The sequence below is a fragment of the Marmota flaviventris genome, chromosome 1, assembly GCF_047511675.1.
Source record: "Marmota flaviventris isolate mMarFla1 chromosome 1, mMarFla1.hap1, whole genome shotgun sequence".
In the NCBI taxonomy this organism is placed as follows: Eukaryota; Metazoa; Chordata; class Mammalia; order Rodentia; family Sciuridae; genus Marmota; species Marmota flaviventris.
The window spans coordinates 5,923,298-5,944,287 of NC_092498.1; the positions used below are offsets into that span (position 1 = coordinate 5,923,298).

General features: G+C 40.8%; 1 protein-coding gene across 3 annotated transcripts in view; it reads left to right on the forward strand.

Moving 5' to 3' along the window:
• Prkag2 (protein kinase AMP-activated non-catalytic subunit gamma 2) overlaps positions 1-20,766 on the forward strand; it is a 271,108-nt gene extending 250,342 nt beyond the window's left edge. For all 3 annotated transcript variants that reach the window (XM_071610760.1, XM_071610761.1, XM_071610763.1), the window contains 10 exons: positions 3,528-3,609; positions 4,446-4,504; positions 6,022-6,067; positions 8,099-8,153; positions 9,174-9,300; positions 12,169-12,334; positions 12,731-12,768; positions 14,000-14,146; positions 16,917-17,010; positions 19,688-20,766. In XM_071610760.1, the coding sequence (XP_071466861.1) occupies positions 3,528-3,609; positions 4,446-4,504; positions 6,022-6,067; positions 8,099-8,153; positions 9,174-9,300; positions 12,169-12,334; positions 12,731-12,768; positions 14,000-14,146; positions 16,917-17,010; positions 19,688-19,719 (846 nt within the window). In that variant the 3' untranslated portion in view covers positions 19,720-20,766. The remainder of the gene's footprint in view (positions 1-3,527; positions 3,610-4,445; positions 4,505-6,021; positions 6,068-8,098; positions 8,154-9,173; positions 9,301-12,168; positions 12,335-12,730; positions 12,769-13,999; positions 14,147-16,916; positions 17,011-19,687) is intronic.
• Positions 20,767-20,990: the final 224 nt, after the last annotated feature.

Consider the following 20,990-nt stretch of genomic DNA (forward strand, 5'->3'; position numbering starts at 1 on the left):
TTTTTTCCTGATACATGTGTTATTTTGAAGAAAACAATAAACAATTTGTGGTTTTAAAAGATGCCCCGCTTCCTAGGCTGTTCCAACTAGTTTAGAAAAGCAAGCTAATCAGATATTGATGTGTTAGAGTCTCTTTGTAGGTGAATTTTCCTCCATAGTCTTGTATAAGGGTTTCTAGGGCCAGTCAAGGATTCCCCAGGTATCCCCAGGTGGAAATCTCAGAGCACTCAAAGAGACACACCATCCTGAACGCCATGTAGTTAGGCAAATAGGCTGAACATCTTTGTGATTCTCAACAAAAAGTGTGGCTCAAAAGTCCTTAATCAATCTATAGATGCCATTGAGACACATTTCTCTCCTATCCCACTGGGCTGGCACTCCTTACCTCCTCTTTCCTGTTCCCTGCTAGTTCACTTAACTCACATATAGAATCCCTCCTGTGTAGGAGACACAGTGCAGGACTGGGTTTAGTAAGTGTGCAGAATCATTGATGAATTCCCTCTGATAATCAGTAATCCCTTTGCTTTTGTGCAGGTGAACCAGGCACATACATAATTCTACAAAAAGGCAAAATGTGTCGCGACAAATGAGTAAATAGCTTCTGCATTGTTAATCTTGCAGTCTGCTTTACGTCCCTGTAATTCTCACCCATTTCTTTCACTACTACATTAAAAACGGTGTAATGTAGTGGATATGAAGAAAATCATTCTCTTTTAGTTAAAAAAGTTATACAAAAACAATATAACAGTTTTTTAAAAGAAATACACATTTTATTGTCCCAGCTCCTTAATATAGCAGTGTAATTATTGGCTTGCTTCTCTTTGATCTTTTCCATTTTACATATTTTATATCATTACCACAATATATAATTTTATACTCAGTATTTTTATTGTCAAACTTTTTTTAACTTCAACATACTCTTCATAATTATACAGTTTTAACCAGTGTTAGATATGTTTTTCTCATTGGTATGCTCATATTTTAACAAGTTTTCTTTTGTTAGGTGGATATTTTTTTAGGTTTCAATTTTATAAATATTGCTATGTCAGACGTCTTTTCAGGAATCCCACTCCCCAAAATAATCCAACCAGGAAGCCACAGCACAGTGGGAAGTGGGAATATCTTTGCTTCTTTCCTCACTTCCTCTCTCTGTCTCTCTCTCTCTGTTATAGCCACACCCCCTGTCCTTTTTTGCCCCAGCACTGGCCATGAAACCCAGGTGCACTTTACTGCTGAGCTACACCCCAGCCTTTTTTATTTTTTTATTTTGAGACAGGGTCCCACTAAATATCCCAGGCTGACCTTGAACCTGGGAACCTCCTGCTACAACTTCCTGAATAGCTGGAATTACAAGTGTGTACTGCCACACCCAGTTTTTATGATTTTTAAAATTTTTTTAATTGGTTCTTTTTAGTTATACACAACATTAGGATTCATTATGACAAAATTATAAAAACATAGAATATGTTTGCTCTAATTCAGCCCCCAGTACTTCCTCTTTCCCTCCCTTGGTCCCTCCCCTATTTCCTTTCTTCTATTCTACTGATATTTATGTCAGTTACTTATAGTTTCTTTAAGTTGATGTCTTGGGTGTCTGTGATGGTGAGATTCACTGTGGTATATTCGTATATATACGTAGGAAAGTTGGGTCAGACTCATTCCAGTGTTCTTTCCTTTCCCATCTATTTTTCCTCCTCTTTAGTCCCCTTCATCTACTTCACTAATCATTCTTCTGTCCTCCCCCGCGTCCCCCTTTATTTTGGATTAGCTTCCGCATATCAGAGAAAATATTTGATCTTTGACTTTTGGGTACTGGCTTATTTCACTTAGCATGTTGATTCATCATACCAACTGTGGTTATATAAAAATATTTCATGGTTCCACCAGTGGTTTTATTTTATTTTATTTTTATTTTATTGTATTAGTTACACATGACAGTACAATGATCTTGACATATCATACATTTGAATCAAAAGGGGTATAATTTTTCATTTTTCTGATTGTACAGGTTGCAGAATCACATTGGTCATACAGTCACTATATACATACAGCAATAATAATGTCTATTTTATTCTGCTGCCCTTCCTATCCCCCCTTCCCCTCCCCTCCCCTCCCTTCACTTCTCTCTATACCCAATCTAATGTGACACACTTCTTTTTTTTTCCCACTTTGATTTTATAATAGCAATTATAAGGAGATAGAACTTCAAAGTATTGACTTATTTTAGCAGCTGTTAGTCAGCTTTCCATCACTGTGATAAAAATGCCTGAGATAAACAATTTGTAAAGAGGAAAAGTTCATTTTGGCTCACAGTTTCAGAGGTTTCAGTCCATGGTCACTTGGCCCTGTTGCTTTGGGCCTGTGGCAGTGCAGCATATCATGGGGGTAGCATGGGGCAGAGTAGGCGTTCACCTCTTAGTAGCTGGGAAGCAAAAAGATAGAAAGAAGGGAAAGGAGGGGCCAGATCCCATTACCCCTTCAAGGGCGTGCCCCCAGTTCCTAATTCCTTCCACCAGGGCCTACCCCTATATCTTCTGTCACCTTCCAGCAGCACCACAGCTGGGGACCAGGCCTTCAGCACATGGGCCTTTGGGAGACATTTAAGATCCAAACTACGGCAGCAGCTATAAATGATGCTTTAGATTCCCTTTAGTTTTTATTTCTTTCGGTTATTAACAAAATTCAAACATTTTCCTTATTTGTACTGCATTTTGTATTTAGAGTATCGTTTCAGCACTGAGCCTTCAACTATTAATAAATCATCTGTCTGTTACCTTATACTATCCCACGGGGCATTTGTCATGAGGGCTAAATGAGATTCTTGTCTTAGCATATTCTGAACAGTGCCTGACCCATAATAGGCACGTACGGAGTGTCCTTAGGGGAATAAAAGTGCAAGTACATTATATCTTCAGATCTTTTCTTTTTCATCCTTGGGGAAATGAGAGTGTTTGTTTGTTTTTGTTATTGAGCATATTAAAAACAAATTTTCATTTCAAGTCATTTGAGATAGCTTCAGTATTAATTCAGTAATTAATAATTCAGTAAATGAATTATTAATCACATATAGTAGAAATTGGAGCCTTTAATTATTTTGTATGACTTTAATTATATGAAGTCTTTATGTTAACAAAAAATCTTCAGGGCTGGGGCTGTAACTCAGTGGTGGTAAAGCACTCGCCTCGCATGTGTGAGGCACTGGGTCAATCCTCAGCACCACATAGAAAATAAATGAAGATATTGTGTGTCCATCTACAACTTAAAAAAAAAATTAAAAGTCTTCACTCACAAGAGGGAAAGAAATTGAAGTTAATTGAATTGTTTAGTTTCAAAAAGCAATCTCCAATCCCTGTATGTTCTTAAGTATAATACAGGTGGATTTTTGCTAATAACATGATTTCCAGATTGTCAAACTGACAAAACCCGCCATCAGAGATAACGAGGAGAGATGATGGACATCCTGTTGAGGTATCTTCCTCCGACAGGTGGCCATCCCAGCTCGTGTCCTTCCTCTGCTTTTTCTCTAGGTCAAGAAGGCCTTCTTTGCCTTGGTGGCCAACGGTGTCCGGGCAGCGCCACTGTGGGAGAGTAAAAAGCAGAGTTTTGTAGGTGAGCAGGGCGAGCCTGGGGGCGTCTGAAACAGGAGGACAGCTGGGGAATGTGCAGGGCGCCCTTGGAGCTCAGGTGGTGAACCTGTTGCTGGTCACAGGACTTCCTTGCTTTTGCACACGGGTAAGGCAGGACTGCCGGAGACCCAGAACACTGCCGTGCTTTCGCTGGAGTCCTTTGGTGATGTTCTTTTAAGTTAGCAACTCTTTGACACTCTGAAGAGCTCGTGTGCCTTTGTCAACCCGGGGACAAAAGCCCACCCTTGTGCGTGGCAGATGCGCATTTGCAGCCCTAGCTCAGGGGTGCCTGTTCAGCACATCATTTTGAAATAGCCTGTGTCTGCTTCCCCCCAGGTGATAATTCCCTTAGGGAAGCGGGTCATATCTTAATCTTCTGGCACATAGTAGGTACACAGCAAATGTTGACCCTCTTTCCTAAAACTGTTTTATTTATAGTGGAAAACCATCTCAGTGCTTCCAGAGGGTCATGTTCCTAAAGCTATATTCCTGAGAATTCTTTATTAGACTATACCTTATTTTTAAAGTATTTTAGATCATTTAGCTCTTTTAGATGTTCTATAACAATTGACAATTTTTTCCCATTGATTTGCCAAATATTCTCATTCCGTAGCTAAATTTCAGGTTTAATTTCAGCTAGAATTATACCTCTAATTAGACATAGAAAATACATTAATAGAAATATATTAACCTATGCTTAAGATCTTTAAGGTATATTTTATTAGCTTTTTTAGTAAATATTCGAGGTTCACTTGCCATTTAAATTTTCCTTGTCCATGTCCACAGTTTTGTTTTTAAACATACTATTCTTTGTTCCAGGAATGTTAACAATCACAGATTTCATAAATATACTGCATAGATATTATAAGTCACCTATGGTAAGTGACATTGATCCTTACTATTTTATTAATTGGTACTGTATATGTCTGTTTGGGGAGGGGGCATATTTTAAGATCTTTTTGGTATGAGATGAGGGTGCATGGTTCGTTATTTCACATATACGAAGAGGGAATTGCAAGGTGAAGCTACTACCCTCAGTCACATACTCATGGCTTGGTGCAGTTTTGCTCAGGAAAGCTGAAGGGAAATAGCTGCCACATTCCGCTCTCAGAGTTCCTCAAGTCAGTGGACCCTATGTTCTGTAAATGTCACTGAGTAGACGCTGCTTGACTTCCAAGAGCATCCTGTGGCAGCAGGGTACTGGGCGTCTGCTGGGCTGAGCACAGGGACACCTGCCCACTGCTCTTGTCCAGAGGGTCAGACCAATGGGGCCTCACACCTGAGATAAGGTAGGAGACCATAGGGTTTATCTTTGCAGGCCTATTAATGTGCATAGAGGTTGATGAGTTTCCCCAGCAATTTCATGGCAAGAGCTATGCGTACTTTATGGTTTTAAAGGACAAAAAAGAAAGTAGAGATTAAAATTGAAAAACTTCAGTGTTGGCTTTTTTTCTGCCAGTGAAGGAAAGACTGCTCCAGCTGATGTGAGTAAGCAGCAGAGCCCGCGGAGCCTGCCCCACTGTTCTGCAAGAGTGTAGTTTGAAAACCACTTCTGTCCTTGGTCGAACACTGGGATGTTTATGATTCCACTGGTGTAGTTTTGGGTCTGTCTTTTTGTGAGCGTGAGGAGAGGCAGAGTTGTATACTTTATTTCACTGGCACTACATGGGGCATCTAAAAGGTGTAAGTCAATTCAGTTAATACTGTTGGCCAGTTGTCCACTACAGTCATGCATCACTCAACAAGGGGACACCATCTGAGAAGTGTGTGGGCATTTGACTTCCTTGTATGAAGGAAAATCCTTGCCTAAAATGCTATTATGTAGCATTTCTATGTAAAATACAACTGCGAGTCATGGTGAGACACGCTCTCAGAAGGAAGTTTTAACAAAGACTATAATACTCTATTTTATGTCATGCGACATTCTGATTTCTTGAACGCCACCAAGGCAGGTTAATACTAGGGGTCATATCTTTGCTTTTGGACTAGGAAAACTCAGCACAAGTATGATATTTTATGTTGTTGTTGTTTCCAGTACTGGGGATGGAACCCAGGGCCTCATACATCTAGTCAAGCGCTCTACCACCAAGCAATATCCCCAGCCTACAGTGTGATTTTTAAATGGATGGATTTTGATAAAGTACAGCTAGATCCCATGTGACAAATCTCAGCAATGATTTATTAAATCAAAATTGCTGAAAAGCAGTTGGATCTAAATATAAAGCCCAAAGTTTTTCTTAATACTTGGATACATGTTTTTCTCTGCATTTCTTCTCATTTTCTAACTATAAACAGAAAAATGCTGTTATAAAAGCCGTATCATTTTCCAAGTAGTTTATTTGTTCCTGTATTGTATATGTTAACATTTGTAAATAAGAATTTTTCTTATTTGCAGGTACAAATTTATGAATTAGAGGAACATAAGATTGAAACATGGAGGGGTAAGCACTACTAGGTGCTAAAAATCTTTACTATCCGGGAGAAAATGTTAAACTTAGTGTGTAAAGTATGTTTTAGTATCACACATTCTTTTCTCTATGCTAATAACACATTAGAGAAAACATACTGTTTTGGTTTTTTTTTTTTTGTCTTCATTTTGGAAGTCTGGCTACCCATTCTGGTAATGGGCATGTAGAGTACCCACACAAGCCAGGCCTGGCACTCGGGCTGGCAATGTAGAGGGAGTGAGCTGACCACAGAGCCAGCCCCTGACACCTGCCCTTGTACAGAAAATGCTCCAAGGACCTGCCAGACCTTCACAGAAGTAAGGGTCTGTTCTGATTTAAACTTATTTCTTTCCAAATTATGGCAAAACACAGAACAAGTAAGCCATAACTCTGTGAATGGTTTGGATCAAAAACCAAGGAAATAATTCCAGGAACACTATTTTTTGTCACATTGAAATTCACCCTTTTCAATCGTAACACTTTTCTGCAGTGGAACCATTTTTTGAATTCTTGTTTTGTGATTGCGAATGAGTCTTCCTGAGCCCATGAGTGGATGGTGGAGCAGGCGGGGGGGTGGGATGGGAGTGAGAGGACCCAGACTGAGTGGAATGAAGAGCCCTTGGAGAGGGTATCCAGGGAAAAGCCTGGATGGAAATGGAGGGACCAGCCAGACGTGGTGGCACACGCTCTAATCCCAGCAACTCAGCAAAGCCCCAAACAACTTAGTGAGACCCCATCTCAAAATTAAAAAGGGCTGGGGATGTAGCACAGCGGTAAAGTGCCCCTGGGTTCAATCGCCAAAACCCCCTCCCAAGAAAAAGAGAGAAAAGAAATGGAGGGAACAACTGAAGGGAAATTTCAGATTGGAAATTCAGTAGTCTGGATTTGCACCTCCCATAGTATGCCCGAGAATACACAATGATGGTCACTGAGAACAATGCTCAGTATCTCAAAAGCTCTGCAGGCCCTTTTAATGAGTTAGAGGCTTTGTTGAGTGATATATTTGATTTATTATCGCTTTCTCAATCCACGCTGAATGAATTAAGTCAACATGGAATCCATATGGCCTGTTATGATGTGATTGTGTAACTTAACATCAGGACCAATAATTCTTATCAAATGATACTTTACCCACTGTTGACCAAGGTATACGTATATTTACATATTTCATACATGGTATTTGGTAGAAATAATAGTGCTTAGGTATTCTCAACTACCTTCTTGTGCATACCTTGGGAAAGCAAATTAATTACAGTTGATACCTTTACCAAGAAAATTTCCATTTGCTGGAAAGATTCCCAGGATTCAGTAGGTTGTGAGCATTAATTTAGTAAAATGAAACAAGAACATTTAAAGAGCAAAGTTTATTATTAACTAATTTTATCTTTTTTTTTGTTTTTGTTTTTTTGGTTTTTTTTTGGTTTTTTTTGTTTTTTTAATTTTTTATTGTGGGTTGTTCAAAACATTACAAATTTCTTGACATATCATATTCCACACTTTGATTCAAGTGGGTTATGAACTCCCACCTTCACCCCATACACAGATTGCAGAATCACATCAGTTACACATCCATTGATTTACAAATTGCCATACTAGTGTCTGTTGTGCTCCACTGCCTTTCCCATCCTCCACCCATAATTTTATCTTATAACTTATGAAAATTATCTTTAAAGGATTTTGTAAATGCTTCATTTCTTGAGCGTAATTTTAAATTGATAGCATTCTGATAAAAGAGCTGGTATTGCTCTTTTATCAGATTGCTTGACTTTTCCCCCAATGTTATAAATATCTGTTAAAATCCTGTTTTTAAATATTTAGTTTTTCTTCAAAGGCAACATTCAGAGAACAATCAAAGTTGCTTAATACTGCCATACCTATAATTAACAGAATAGTTTTTAAAATTTCTTTTGATGTAGATTTTTAATTCTTTTAATTCTCTGTAAACAGAAGGGTATTTGAATTTCTGTGATAACGGCAAACAGCAAAAATGTTAACTAACTGCGCATTTTCTTTCTATAAATACAGAGCTTTATTTACAAGAAACATTTAAGCCTTTAGTGAATATATCTCCAGATGCAAGGTAAACGTGTATTTTTTTTCCCTTTATTTTCATATATCTGTTTTATTATCATGTTAGATAAATAGAAGCAAACAAACAAAACATTCTCCACTCTAAATGGGGCCGGCCTCCCTAACTCCAAATCTGAGTTCATTAAAGTTAGGGACAAGAGAAGTCACAACCATGTTCCTGCACGAGGTTGACATGACCTAGGCAGATGGTCACACTACGCAATCCTGAACGTCCAATCTCCTGTGTTGGGTCAGTGTAGGGAGCTGTGCAGTTGCCAAATCTTGGGCTCACCCCACCCTGCTCAGGCAGTCCAAGAGGACAGAGCCTGGGGATGGTACAGAAACAGTACTGACTCTGATCCTGGAAGGCTTTCATGAAAAAGGATAGTCTAGAAGACATTTTTAAATCTCAAGAACTCTAGAGAGAAAAGGTAAATTATTTGTTTTATTTTTCTCATTTCCAAATCTTAACAGGAAGACACACCCAATAGCCTTCTTGGAGCCAGTCATAGGGGAGGCAGTGAGTAGGCAGAAGGTGGCTCCACCCAGTCCGGTGGCTGGAGCCACAGGCGCCAGTTCCCACCCTGGGAACCCACCCTGGGAGCCCACCAGCTAGCTTGGCCTCTGTGCGATCCCCAGTGCCCTAGCTCCCCTAAGGGCTGTGTGGTCTGCCCTAATCCAGGTCCCTAAATACACTGCGAAGGAGTACTCCCTACAGACTTGAAGCTAGCACTTGTGTTTCAGATATTTTAACAGATTGTGAAAAACTAGAAATATACTGTGGTCTCCAGATTAAAACTTGTCCATGGGCTGGGGGTGTGACTCAGTGGTACAGCCTTCACCTGGCATGCATGAGGCCCTGGGTTCCATCCCCAGCTCTGGGGAAAAAAATCATAACAGTATTTTAAGTTGATAAGCCTTTTATTATGGTAAATATACAAACACTGGAAATGCTTTAAAGCTGGGATAGTCCAAAGATTTCTGACTTTTCTTTAAAGCCTCCTAACAACTTTAATGGCTTTTCCCGCAGCCTCTTCGATGCTGTGTACTCGTTGATCAAAAATAAAATCCACAGATTGCCAGTTATTGACCCTATCAGTGGGAATGCACTTTATATACTTACTCACAAAAGAATCCTCAAGTTCCTCCAGCTTTTTGTAAGTAGTATTTAGTGTTTCTAAAGACATAGTTGCATTTACTTCAATTAATTCATTTCAAGTAAATTGGCTTCTGTTACTCTCAGTAGTAGATTGTTAGTTTTGAGGTCTCCACTTCTAAACTTTAGTTTTTCAACTTAACTACTATTTGAATTGTACATTCTCAAAGTTGATTTCAGTTAAAAAGCAATCACATTCAAGTGCAAGTACCAAAATAATAAAAACACTTGGAATTAATTCTCCACCTAAATTAGAACATTTTATCACCTAATACCCAAGGGGAGGTAAAACTGTTGACAAGTCAGTCTAATTAAGGACTGCTGTACAAGTAAACTGAACCAATGTTTAGGACAAAAGTTGCTTCATGATGCTTTGATCGGTGTTATGGTTCAAGAAACATGTTCAAAAAATACTGTCCCTGAGGTTATCTTCTTATAAACAACAGCAATACTAGGAAATCCCAAAGCAAATAAAATTTTGTCAAGAGAATACCATGTTGGTCCAAATCAGGCCTCTATTATCCATTCATTTTCTCAGTGGTGTCTGAAATTAGCTGGTCTCATAGTCATTTAAAACCCACAACCTCTTTGGTCCACAATGTGAAAAGAGGCTCAGAAGCGAGACAGCTTCTCTGCTCCCCCTTATTACTGTCACTGAATTTAAGGTTACACATAAGTAGTCAGATAGATCCCTAGGCAGCATTGGTAATTCAGAGGAGGTCATTTGAAAAGTTGTTTTTTCCTAAAGAACATAGTAGATATTAAAAATCTACTTCAAACTAGCTCTTCCACTTTCTCCTCCACAGCTCTGCGTAGGAATTAAAATTGCATCCAGTGTAATTCACAGGCTGACAAAGCTCTTCCCCTGGAAGCAGCCTTGAAATATCTTGTTCATCAAACCAGTCTTACATTTTAAAATAGTCTATATATATAAATTACACTTCATGGTTAAATAAATGCTATGAAATAGGAAGGAGAAGAGTAATTTACCAAAAAAATAAACAAAAACATGAAGTTTAATAGACAGTCTAGGGAAAAAAATGAGGGACATATTGACATTGTTTATCAATGTCGATATATAATCTGGGAATGGGGCTGCCTTATCGTTTAGGTTTTGCAGAAACACCAGGTGTGGGGTAAAGAGGCACTTTTTTTTTAAACATATTTGTTTTTTAGTTGTAGTTGGACACAATACCTTTATTTTGTTTATTTATTTTTATGTGGTGCTGAGAATTGAACCCAAGGCCTTGCACATGCTAGGTGAGCGCGCCTCCACTGGGCCACAATCCCAGCCCAAGAGGCACATTTTCAGACTCCACATGTCCTAGGCCTATAGTGCACTTAATCTTTAAGAGTCATAATTCTGAAATGTGTTAACTATGAGAGCTGCTGGTGCCCGGCACTAGGCTAGCACTTCACAGGCTGAACTACCGCCCCATCAGCTGGGTATTTATTATTAAGCCCATTTTATAGGTGATGCCCCTAAGCAAGGTGAAGTGTCTTGGCTAGGGTTCTGTGGCTGGCAGGTGGCAGAGCTGGTATGCACACCAAGCACTCCAGATCTGCAGCCACCTCTGACAACCGTCTGCTGGCCCGTGAGGTTGTACACAGGGGCGACAGGCCCAGAGTTGCCCAGGCAGTGAGTTGTGAGTTGCAACCCAAGAGCCTCTGCAGGCCCAGACCACCCATGCTGTCACCGCCACACCAAAGGACAGGTGTGAGAGTGTCCCTCTGCAGAGCTAGGTCAGATTTTTTCCCTTATAAAAATAGAGGAGGTTGCCTCTACCCAGTACTGCCTTATATTTGGGCCAATGTGGTAATTAGAATCATGCTACTAGAATATTCAGCTAGAGGTTCTCAGATAAAAATGTGGAATTTAAATAAAGAAACTTCAGGATCTGATTTTTACTGAATTAATGAGATCATAGTCTGAGAAAAGGTAGCATTACCCTTCAGGATATTTGAAAATTAGCCCAAGCCTAGAGTTTAGAACAGGGAATATCCTATATTGAGATGGACTAGATGACCTAATAGGTCTTTCTTTTTTTTTTTTTTTTTTCTCTAAATTTCTAGGATTCTCATGATTTGAATATTGATGAACTCTTTGACTTGAACATTTTGTTTCTTCTAATTGTTCATCTTTTCCTGATAATTATAAGGTACACCAGGAGGATGGAATCAACTGTACCCTTTATAAAAGGTGGATCTTTGAAACCATAGACCTTATTTTGTTATGTCAAACATGATCCTAGACTTTTCTCTTCTGACTTATCCCTCCTCCTTGAAAACTGCCCATGAAAAGAACATTAATTTTTAAGGGTTCTGTTAATTCTATTCAGCTGGCTTGTTCTTTGTTCCTAATAGACAAAACCTGGAGTCCTCCAAGGAGTGGTCAGGGTGTGGAGTGGGTGGAGTGAGGACTAGCCTCGAGGGCTCAGCCATGCCAGGGGTCTGGGGTTTGCAAATCCTGGGTTCTTCATAGATGTTACTCAGCGCCACCAGCAGGACCAAAGAGTTTAATGTGAATAATTAAGAATAAATGTTCTGTTCTTGGTGGCTTCCAAGTCTTAATTTCCCAAAGAAAGCTGTTGTTCCCTTCATCTACCCACTTTTTCAGTGAATGGTTAGGAGAAATGTTATAATGTTAAAATGCTTTGAATACTTTAAAGATAAGCATAGATATGCAACTGGTTTGAATGAAAGATGCAATTGTTATGTAACTTTTTCATGTTAATTGAGACATCCAAGCAGATTGTTAGAAAAGGCAACTTTGATATATCGGACATAGTTTTCCATGCAGATCTGGACATTTGACCATCAGGAGGGTTTGTGGTGGTTCTGGAACGTCTGCGTTTGTCTCCCTGTCTAGATGTCTGACATGCCAAAGCCCGCCTTCATGAGGCAGAACCTGGACGAGCTGGGAATAGGAACGTACCACAGCATCGCCTTCATCCACCCAGACACCCCCATCATCAGAGCCTTGAGCATATTTGTGGAGAGACGAGTGTCGGCTTTGCCCGTGGTGGACGAGTCAGGTCTGTGCAGCTGTCCCTGCCAAACCATAGTCCCTGTTTACTCTTCAAGGCAAAGTATGGGAGAAGCAGAGACTGAACTTTTAGATGCAATGCATTCAGCACTTAGGAGCTCTCCGGAAAATAAGAAATTTAAACTCGTTTATATTCATAGTTTCACTAAAATATGATTTCATGTCCATCTTAAAATAGACATGATCTTTGTTCTTCATGGACAAAAACTGGAGTCCTCCAAGGAGCAGCCAGGCGACGGAGGTGGGTGGAGTGTCAGGGCTTGTGAGTGGCAGCTCAGACAGGTCTATCAGTGCTTAATCCCTGGTAACGGCTTAGTTAAGACTGATTTTAAATGAGTTATTTCTGTTCCTCAAATATTTTTCTAACACATATTTTCATTTTTAGGAAAAGTCGTCGATATTTATTCCAAATTTGATGTAATTGTAAGTACTTTCAATTTTTTAAAACCTCTTAGAACATATCTTAAAGCCTGTTTAACCTATTTTTATGTTTTTCTCTTGTTCCCTAATAATTCCTAACTTCTTTGAGGTTGAAAATCTTAGAAAATTTCAGGCTCCCCATAGTAAAGACTTTTAATATTCATTGGTTTAGCAATGAATCATATGTTAGTGTGCAGTAGCATTTAGTACTTGTTTGTCTTTCCAACAAAAGACAGACCTGCCACTGTAGCGTGTGTTGAAATGGTCATGCTGTCTGTAGGTGCGTGCTCAGTATACACGGGAGTTTGTGGATGCCCTTCCAAATGCACCCTCCTGCTTGCTGACTGGGAGCCACTGTTCGGAACAAGATTACAAGTGAATTTTTATTAAATAGCATTACATAGAGTCCTATATTTGAATCCTGACTTAATTCTCCTAGGTTCACTGTCCATTCTGCATCTTTCCATGTGCAGCTCCTTTCTTCCCATTTACTCTAAGGAGTTTGACACTGTTTCTAAGAAAAGGAACAGATACTTTGCTCCAAAGTACACACCATGTGTTGCTACAGTACTGACCCCTGCATTAAATATTCTTTTGCATCTGTCTCAAATCTTTGGTTCATCCTATTCTGTTTAACATATTAGACACCAAAATATATGTTCATTGGAATTTTGGTTGAATGGGACCCACTAAAATTAATCAGAACCCTGAGACACTATTTGGCTTTATGAGACTTGACTTCTCAGACCTGCTGTTCTCCCATAAATTCTTGACTCTGATGGGCCACTGCTGTTGCCACCACCAGCACCACCACCAAGGCCTTCCTGGCAAAAGCCTTATCTCTGTGGAGCTCATTGGGAAAGTTTATTGATGCAGGCTCCCTACCTCTGTAGTACTTGTCACCTTTTATAAGTGTTAGTCCTCTCAAAAGATGCTACCAGGCCCAGTGTGGAGCACTCAAAGGTAAGAATGAGGAAAGCCTCTGGCGGGATACGTCACTAACACTTACAACACACTCCATAGTTAAGGTGTACCTCGTGATGTGAAGTCTTTAATTATGATTGATAAGACGATGAAATGACAGCCCTGTGGCATGATACAAGCTAGAAAGAACTTTTGGTGTCCAGATAAGATAAATATTAAAGTTTTTACAAATCAGCTTGTTTTAAACTTGACACAGTTTTGCCATTAATGTGGATCAGAATGAAAGGGTTCTGATCTGTGACTGTTACAGAATCTTGCTGCTGAGAAGACCTACAATAATCTGGATATCACGGTGACCCAGGCCCTGCAGCACCGATCACAGTATTTTGAAGGTGTTGTGAAGTGCAGTAAGCTGGAAACACTGGAGACCATCGTGGACAGGATAGTGAGAGCCGAGGTGAGAGCCCCGGCCCCAGCCTTCCACCTCCTCCCCGTCCCACTGCAACAAGCAGGCCACTGCCATTGCCCAGGGCCTAGCGCAGCTTCCTCTGGGTGATCCAGAAAGGGTCGTTGAGTTGAAGTGAGTTCATTAATAATTCTAATATCATAGTTGAATTGAAAACACTGGTGAGATACTTTCACAGCCTGAAAAATGTGCACATGAGGAAACAAAAATTGCCCCAGAAGCTTTAAACTCAGAGTATTTATGAATTCCAAGTTTAAAATGTATGACTTATGTTATTTTAACAAGGTAAATGGTAAATCAATGAAACAGAACTTTTTAAAGTTAATTTGCTCTCTTCATACCAATCTCTCTCTTCCCTGATTTAGATCATCATCAATGGCCTAGCAGCCCCCAGTCTCCTGAGCCTCAGCACCCATAGCCCTGTACTCCGCGGCTGAGTGGGTGTGCGAGTATGCGTGGTGCAGGACCCTGTAGGGAAGAGGGGAAGGATCTCCGTGTGGCTTGCCTAATTCAGCATACCCATTCCCACTGTCATTCCTGTCCTGTCAGGCAGGTCCAGGAGTGTTGTCCTGTGTCAGTCTTTACAGCTAAAGCTATGACTCTCTTCCTTCTGGAAGAGCCCCCAGTTAAACAAAATGCATTCCTAATGAGAAGTCTGTTTTGATATTATTATAAATGTAAGAGAACTGGCCAAGAAGCAAAGTTCCTGATTATTTTTAAGCTAATAACATGTGACCTTACATTGCTTTCTGATAGTGACATGCAAAGTTACATCAAAGGCCATCGTTGTTATTAGAGATCCACCAAGCCCTCCTTTAACTCTGTATGTTCAAGCACCCCACCTCCTGTTTCCTACTCTGAGTTAGCCCCCAGCTCCGCCCCCAGATCAAGGCTTTTAACTGCTGCACTAGCATCTCAGAGGCAAGCCTTCCCTTGTTCTACTTGAGTTCACCACTTGTTTTCAAAAGGTGTCAGTTGACTTGGGAATACACCCTAACTTTTTATTAATGTCTTTGGAATTATGTACCTTCTGAAGATAAGCAGAAACAGGTAAGGTATCTCTCCCTATGTGTGAGGACAGTGGACATCCATGTGACAGAGTCCTTTATGACAATTAAAAATCATGTTACACATTGAAGACTATCCACTGGTATTGATGCTGAAAACCACTAGCAAGGCATTGCTAAGAGAAGAGGCCGGGCACTGTGCCCAGCAGGACTCCACGTGCTGTCCACGTGCATCTGCACAGAGAAGAGGCTCGAACACACACATAGCACAGGACCGACAGCGCTGTCTCTGGGCAGTGGAGTCCTGGGTGGTGTGGGGAAGGCCTGTGCTCTTCTCTGTTCACCTGACGGCAGTAGAAATCTCTGCAATACAAAAGAGGACATTGAGGAAAATGATAATACAACTAAGTAGTTTTCTCAATTACACATCTTCACGTTTTCCCTCTTTAAAATTCTTTGACCAGATGACTCCTATTGGAGCATGAAACCAATTTTTAGCTTTAATGTAGTTTGTTAGAAGAGGGTTCACGGGGTCAATAAAGACTCGGTTTATAGGAAAAACACAACACTAACTTTAAGGTACCTGGGACAAGGAACACTTGTAGATTTCAGACTCAGCAATAGTTGTCATTATTTTTGGTTCTCGTTTACAAAGAATCATGTGAGCACTCTAGGGGAGATGATTTCCCTTGACCTTCAGTAGATCAAAAGATATTATTACAATTATTAAATATTGATAATAAAATATGTCTAGCATAGAATTTAAAACATTCTCTGATCCTAGATATAAACCATTATTTTAATTTATAGTTATGGTCAGTAATTATACTGTGTTATATCACAGGAGTATTGAAGAACCTGAAAGCTTATTAGAAAACTTTTTGAAGAAATTTATGTTGCTCAATATGAGAAAGATGACCAAGTGACTTTTATTAACCTAAAGCAAACTCTGATACCAAAAACATCACCAACATCATGTCATTAGAGACAAACTATAAAAGCAGAATTTCCCCCATTCTCTATCTCCTTCCTGTGTCCAAATTTTTTGCAAAGGCTCTGCCTGTTCTGTGGAGAGGATCCTGTGGGGAGCCATCTGGCCCGCGGTTGCTTCTGGAGATTAAGTCAGAGAGGCCAGAAGAGCACCGTGCTCTTGCCATGCCATCCGCTGGAAGGATGTTACAGTAATGCTGCAGAATGTCCTCCATTCATTTATAAATAGTTTAGAGAGGAAAACTAGAGGTTAATAGTATCCATTTCACTTCATTATAGTTCATTTATCCTTCTGAATATTATTCTTATGAATTTCATAGAGAAAAGACACTACAGAAAATAAAAGGCAATCTTAGGTGGCCCTGTTTCCTAGTTTCTGTAACAGTCTGGATTTCTTTCCCATGTAGAACAGGTTTCCTGATGGCTACTAGAAACAGATTCACCTTTAAAAAAGTAAAACTTCTGTGCTTAAGAGAATGTCTATAGCTACATTGTACTTCTGTGCTGAACGTGCCTTTTATCAATGTTCTGAAATTTTAAAACTCAATAGGATATAGTTGGCTTATACTTCTTGGACAGGGTCAAGCAAATCAGCATTGCACTTTGACCCTAGAGCCCCAGGCCTTTCTCTGGCTCAATCCACCATTGCTTCCTCTCATTTGTAGGATTTATTCATTGTACTAAAGTGCATGAGTGGCATTTTCCCCAATATCCCTCTTAAAACACTTTTTATTTACACGCAGCCTGCTTTCTCCTCTCCGCAGGTCCACCGGCTGGTGGTAGTAAACGAAGCAGACAGCATTGTGGGTATTATCTCCCTGTCAGACATTCTGCAAGCCCTGATACTCACACCAGCAGGTAAAAATGCTGACTTCAGTCTTGACCCCAGTGTCTAGAAAGGGAGGGAGGTGGGGTGGTGAATGGTGTTTTCTCCCATTTCCTCCAGCCCCCCGCTCCAGATCGAGGCTTTGTATGTTACCTTGTCGTCCATTTCCATTTTCATTCTCGTCTCAGTTTTGAAATTTTGATGTTCCATTTAGAGGAAGAAAGTTATAGGAGATATTCCCAGAGGGGAGGAGGGTGGCGGGGACCCGAGAGCTGGGGTTTCTCACGTGCTGTGTATTCAGTGGTGAGATGGGCTCTACAGGTCTCGAAACCACCAGAGCCCCTCCCTTTCTGTTTCTCTTCTTCCCACTGCTCTCCCTCCTGGTCCGGATCAAATGTCAGCAAGCCAGCCTTGCAGGGCCACAGACCCAAAGCCAAGATGGGACAATAAGTGGCACTTATTATTGTTTGAACTCTCTGGAGTGGAGCAGTAAATGATGCATGTTGTATGATATTGATTTTGCGTTAGTTCAGAATCAATCAAACTCAGCCAAGACTAGTTTTTATTTTTTTAGTTGTAGTTGGGTACAATACCTTTATTTTATTTATTTATACGTGGTGGTGAGGATCAAACCCAGTGCCTCACGCATGCTAGATGAGCGCTCTACCGCTGAGCGGCACTCCAGCCCCCCAACACTAGTTTTTATAATTAGTCTGTAACCTAAAAACGCCCACCCTAATGGAGTCCCCACCACCTGAATCATTCTTACTAGTTGAGAATGCCAAGAGAGCTGTCCCTGTGGAGCAGTCCCCTTCACAGGTGGCCTGGGCTTCAGCATCATCATTAGTTTCACCTGGAACTTATTAGAAACGCCTGTGGGGGGACCACCATGCATGTAGTAAGTCAGAAACAGATGCTGGGTCAGATGGGCCTCATACAGTGATTTTCAGACTCCAAGTGTTCGAGAGCTTCAAACTCACAATAATCTTCATAATCATGAAATAGTATAAACGAGTATGAGATTGCTTGTTGCATTACCCTAAAATTGGAATAACCCAAATATCTTTCAAAAGAAGAATGGATAAATTGTGTCATTCACCAGCGAAATCCTCACAGCCCCAAGAGTGAGCCCCAGCTACCTGCCTGGTGGTGCAGAACGCCCCCCCCGCCCCGCCCCAGCAACACTGCAAAGAGGAGGCTGCACTAACCCACACCAGGGAATGCCGGTATATAAATTTCCAAGCGTATTAGGAAAAAGCTTCTTCAATGAGCAGACTCAGCCCCACAGGTGTATAGCTTGACATCTTCAGTGAAAGATCCCCTTTGTAGGGACTGGCCCGGGACCAAAGCAGCAGTCTGCCAGCAGAGTCTGTCTGAAGATCAGCCCAGGGCATCTGTCCCTTTGACCAAGATCTTTTGGGCATTAAAAACTCCAAGTAAACCTGTCAAGTGACTTATCGTCTGGGCCTTGGTGTCTCAAACCATAAGCATGAGAAAGGCGAGCTGGATGAGTTTAAATTGCCTCTAGGCTCGGTATTTCAAAACTGTAAGTCATTCACGCTCCTCCCACCCCTGCTGAGACAGTGACGCAGTCTGTTTCACAGCTGGAATTTGGAGTGTTTGTTCACTTAGAAATCACTGGATTGGCATTCTCAATGGCATATTGTATACAACCCCATTCGTTAGGGGAAACCTTCTGTGACTCTGATAGCTGGACTGCAAGTGAGCACCTGGAGAGGAGCTCACAGGACCCGTGTCCATCCGCCACAGCAGTCAGCACCCGCACGTCAGGGGAGGTACCCATGTGTTCAGCAGCTGAATGCCGGCACCACTGGTTCCATCCCGATGTGGCTCTCTGAATGTCACCTCACCTCAGTGAGCCTCAGTGTCATCTGTAGAGTGAGCAGGATGCACAGTCCCATCTCCTACTAAGATTCCATGAGATGAAACAGAAACCATGAATGAAAGCCACTGGTGCTTGGCAGGGCACCCAGGATGAGCACCGCTGGGTGGCCATTTACGGAATAGTCAGAGGACTGTTGAGACCTACCTGCTGTGATGCAATGAAAAGTGCCAGTGGCCATTCTTTTCACCATATAAGGGCCACAGTTCCCTGTTAGGGATACTGATTCAATACAATAATATTTTCTTTTTTTTTCAAAGTTTTCAGCAATAGTTCATTGCTGAAACTTAGACTGCATGTGAGACTGTGTAGCTACACCCACACCGGATGGGCATGCAAGCAATCCGATGGTAGTAACAGCCGGGTTTTAGCCCCTTATCCTAGTAGATTGTTAATCTCTTCCTGAAGTCTAGCGTCTGCTGTGTTCAGAACAGTCGCTTTCCCTACTAACCCATTGTGAAATGCCCTCGCCAGACTCTTGTAGGCATTGCGTGAATTTTCCCTAGACATGTTTTGTGTTTTAGACTTTTGTAGGTATGCACAACTGAAATTCTTGTGCCTATGCTAAAACCTACCTACATACATCTTCTGAAGTTTTTAGCAGTGGAATCATACATATTTAGAATCACAACTTGTAATGTGGATCAGCACAGCAGTGTGTTGGTGGGGGTAGCTGGGAGCCGCCTGCCTGCTCCTTCCCCCCCCACCCACCATTGTCCTATGTGCTGGGCACGTAGAAGCCAGTGGTGCAGAGCACTCTACTGTTAGCATAAGCTTTGAAACTTTCATTTTCCATCTTTTGGCAGGTGCCAAACAAAAGGAGGCAGAAACAGAATGACGGCGGAGAATGTAGACCTCCTCGTAGGAGAACTTGAACAAAGTTTCTGGGTCACGATTTGCCTCATGAACACTGGCTGCAAGTGGGAGAGAGTAAAATGGCGAAGAATGTATATCAGGGTTTAGTAATGGGTGTTTTTCCAGTGTTGTAAGCATAAAAAAAGAGAGATTTTATGTGCTTGAAGATTCAGCCTTGCGTTAAAGACTGTTTTCAGACCTTCATCTGAAGGATTTTAAATGCTGTATGTCATTAAAGTGCACTGTGTCCTGAAATGTTTATTATTTTTCATTTCCAAGAATTCACTGGTATGGAACAGGTGATGTGACATAAGGTGAGTGTACAGCATGTTTAGATCACAGTGCCTTATGTCCGAATACAGCAATATGTCATCGCTGCTGCCCGCCCCGCCCGAGAGTGCGCATGAAGTGACACCGAGCTTGAATGTGGAAGTCTTTGAACCTTTTACCAAATCAGTTATTTTCATTAGGTTCGTCAAAAAGTTGTAATTTGAATATAAATAATTTCTTTACAACTTCAATGACACTTCTCTAAGTGTCTGAGCTAACATGTCAACGGGCTGCTTTACGACAGCTTTATTTATTTTTACTTTCATGCAGTTTTTTTACACATCCCTTGGTGGGTAAACTTCACCATGTCCTTTAATAAACTCTTGGTTATTTCAAAATGGCAAATTTCTCATTATTTAATTTTGGATCTGGAAAGGATAGGACTTCTAAAATAGCCACTGTTGGGATTTAAAGACATGGAAACAGGCCGTGGCTGGGAGGAAACAAAGTGCCGGGAAGATGTCTATTTTTTTCTTGTGTATTGAACTGTAAAATCATGATGTTTGTGTGACTGTTGATGAGACTGTAAATCTGACTGTGGCACAGCAGTGCTATTATAGAGTTGAAGCAAAACAACATTGCCTGATGTAAGTGCTCTGAACATGTTGACGCTGTATATATATGAGGAGAGGTTGAGGTTTTGTTTTTTGGGTTTTGTTTTGTTTTTTCAAATTGAAAAAATAAATCCTACTATCTACCATTTTGTTAAAGAGGTTCTTTAAAATACCGTGTATTTCTACGTGTATTAATTAAAATTCTACATGCAGTTTTCCTCTTAGCTGTTTCTCCCCAAATAAGGGAACACATGGATTCTCATCTGTTATCCATCATCAGAAAAAAAGCTCATGATTTAACTCATGACCCCTTTCCCTCCATTATTAAATATTAACATGTTTAAAAATTGCTACACAGATTTTCTTGTGC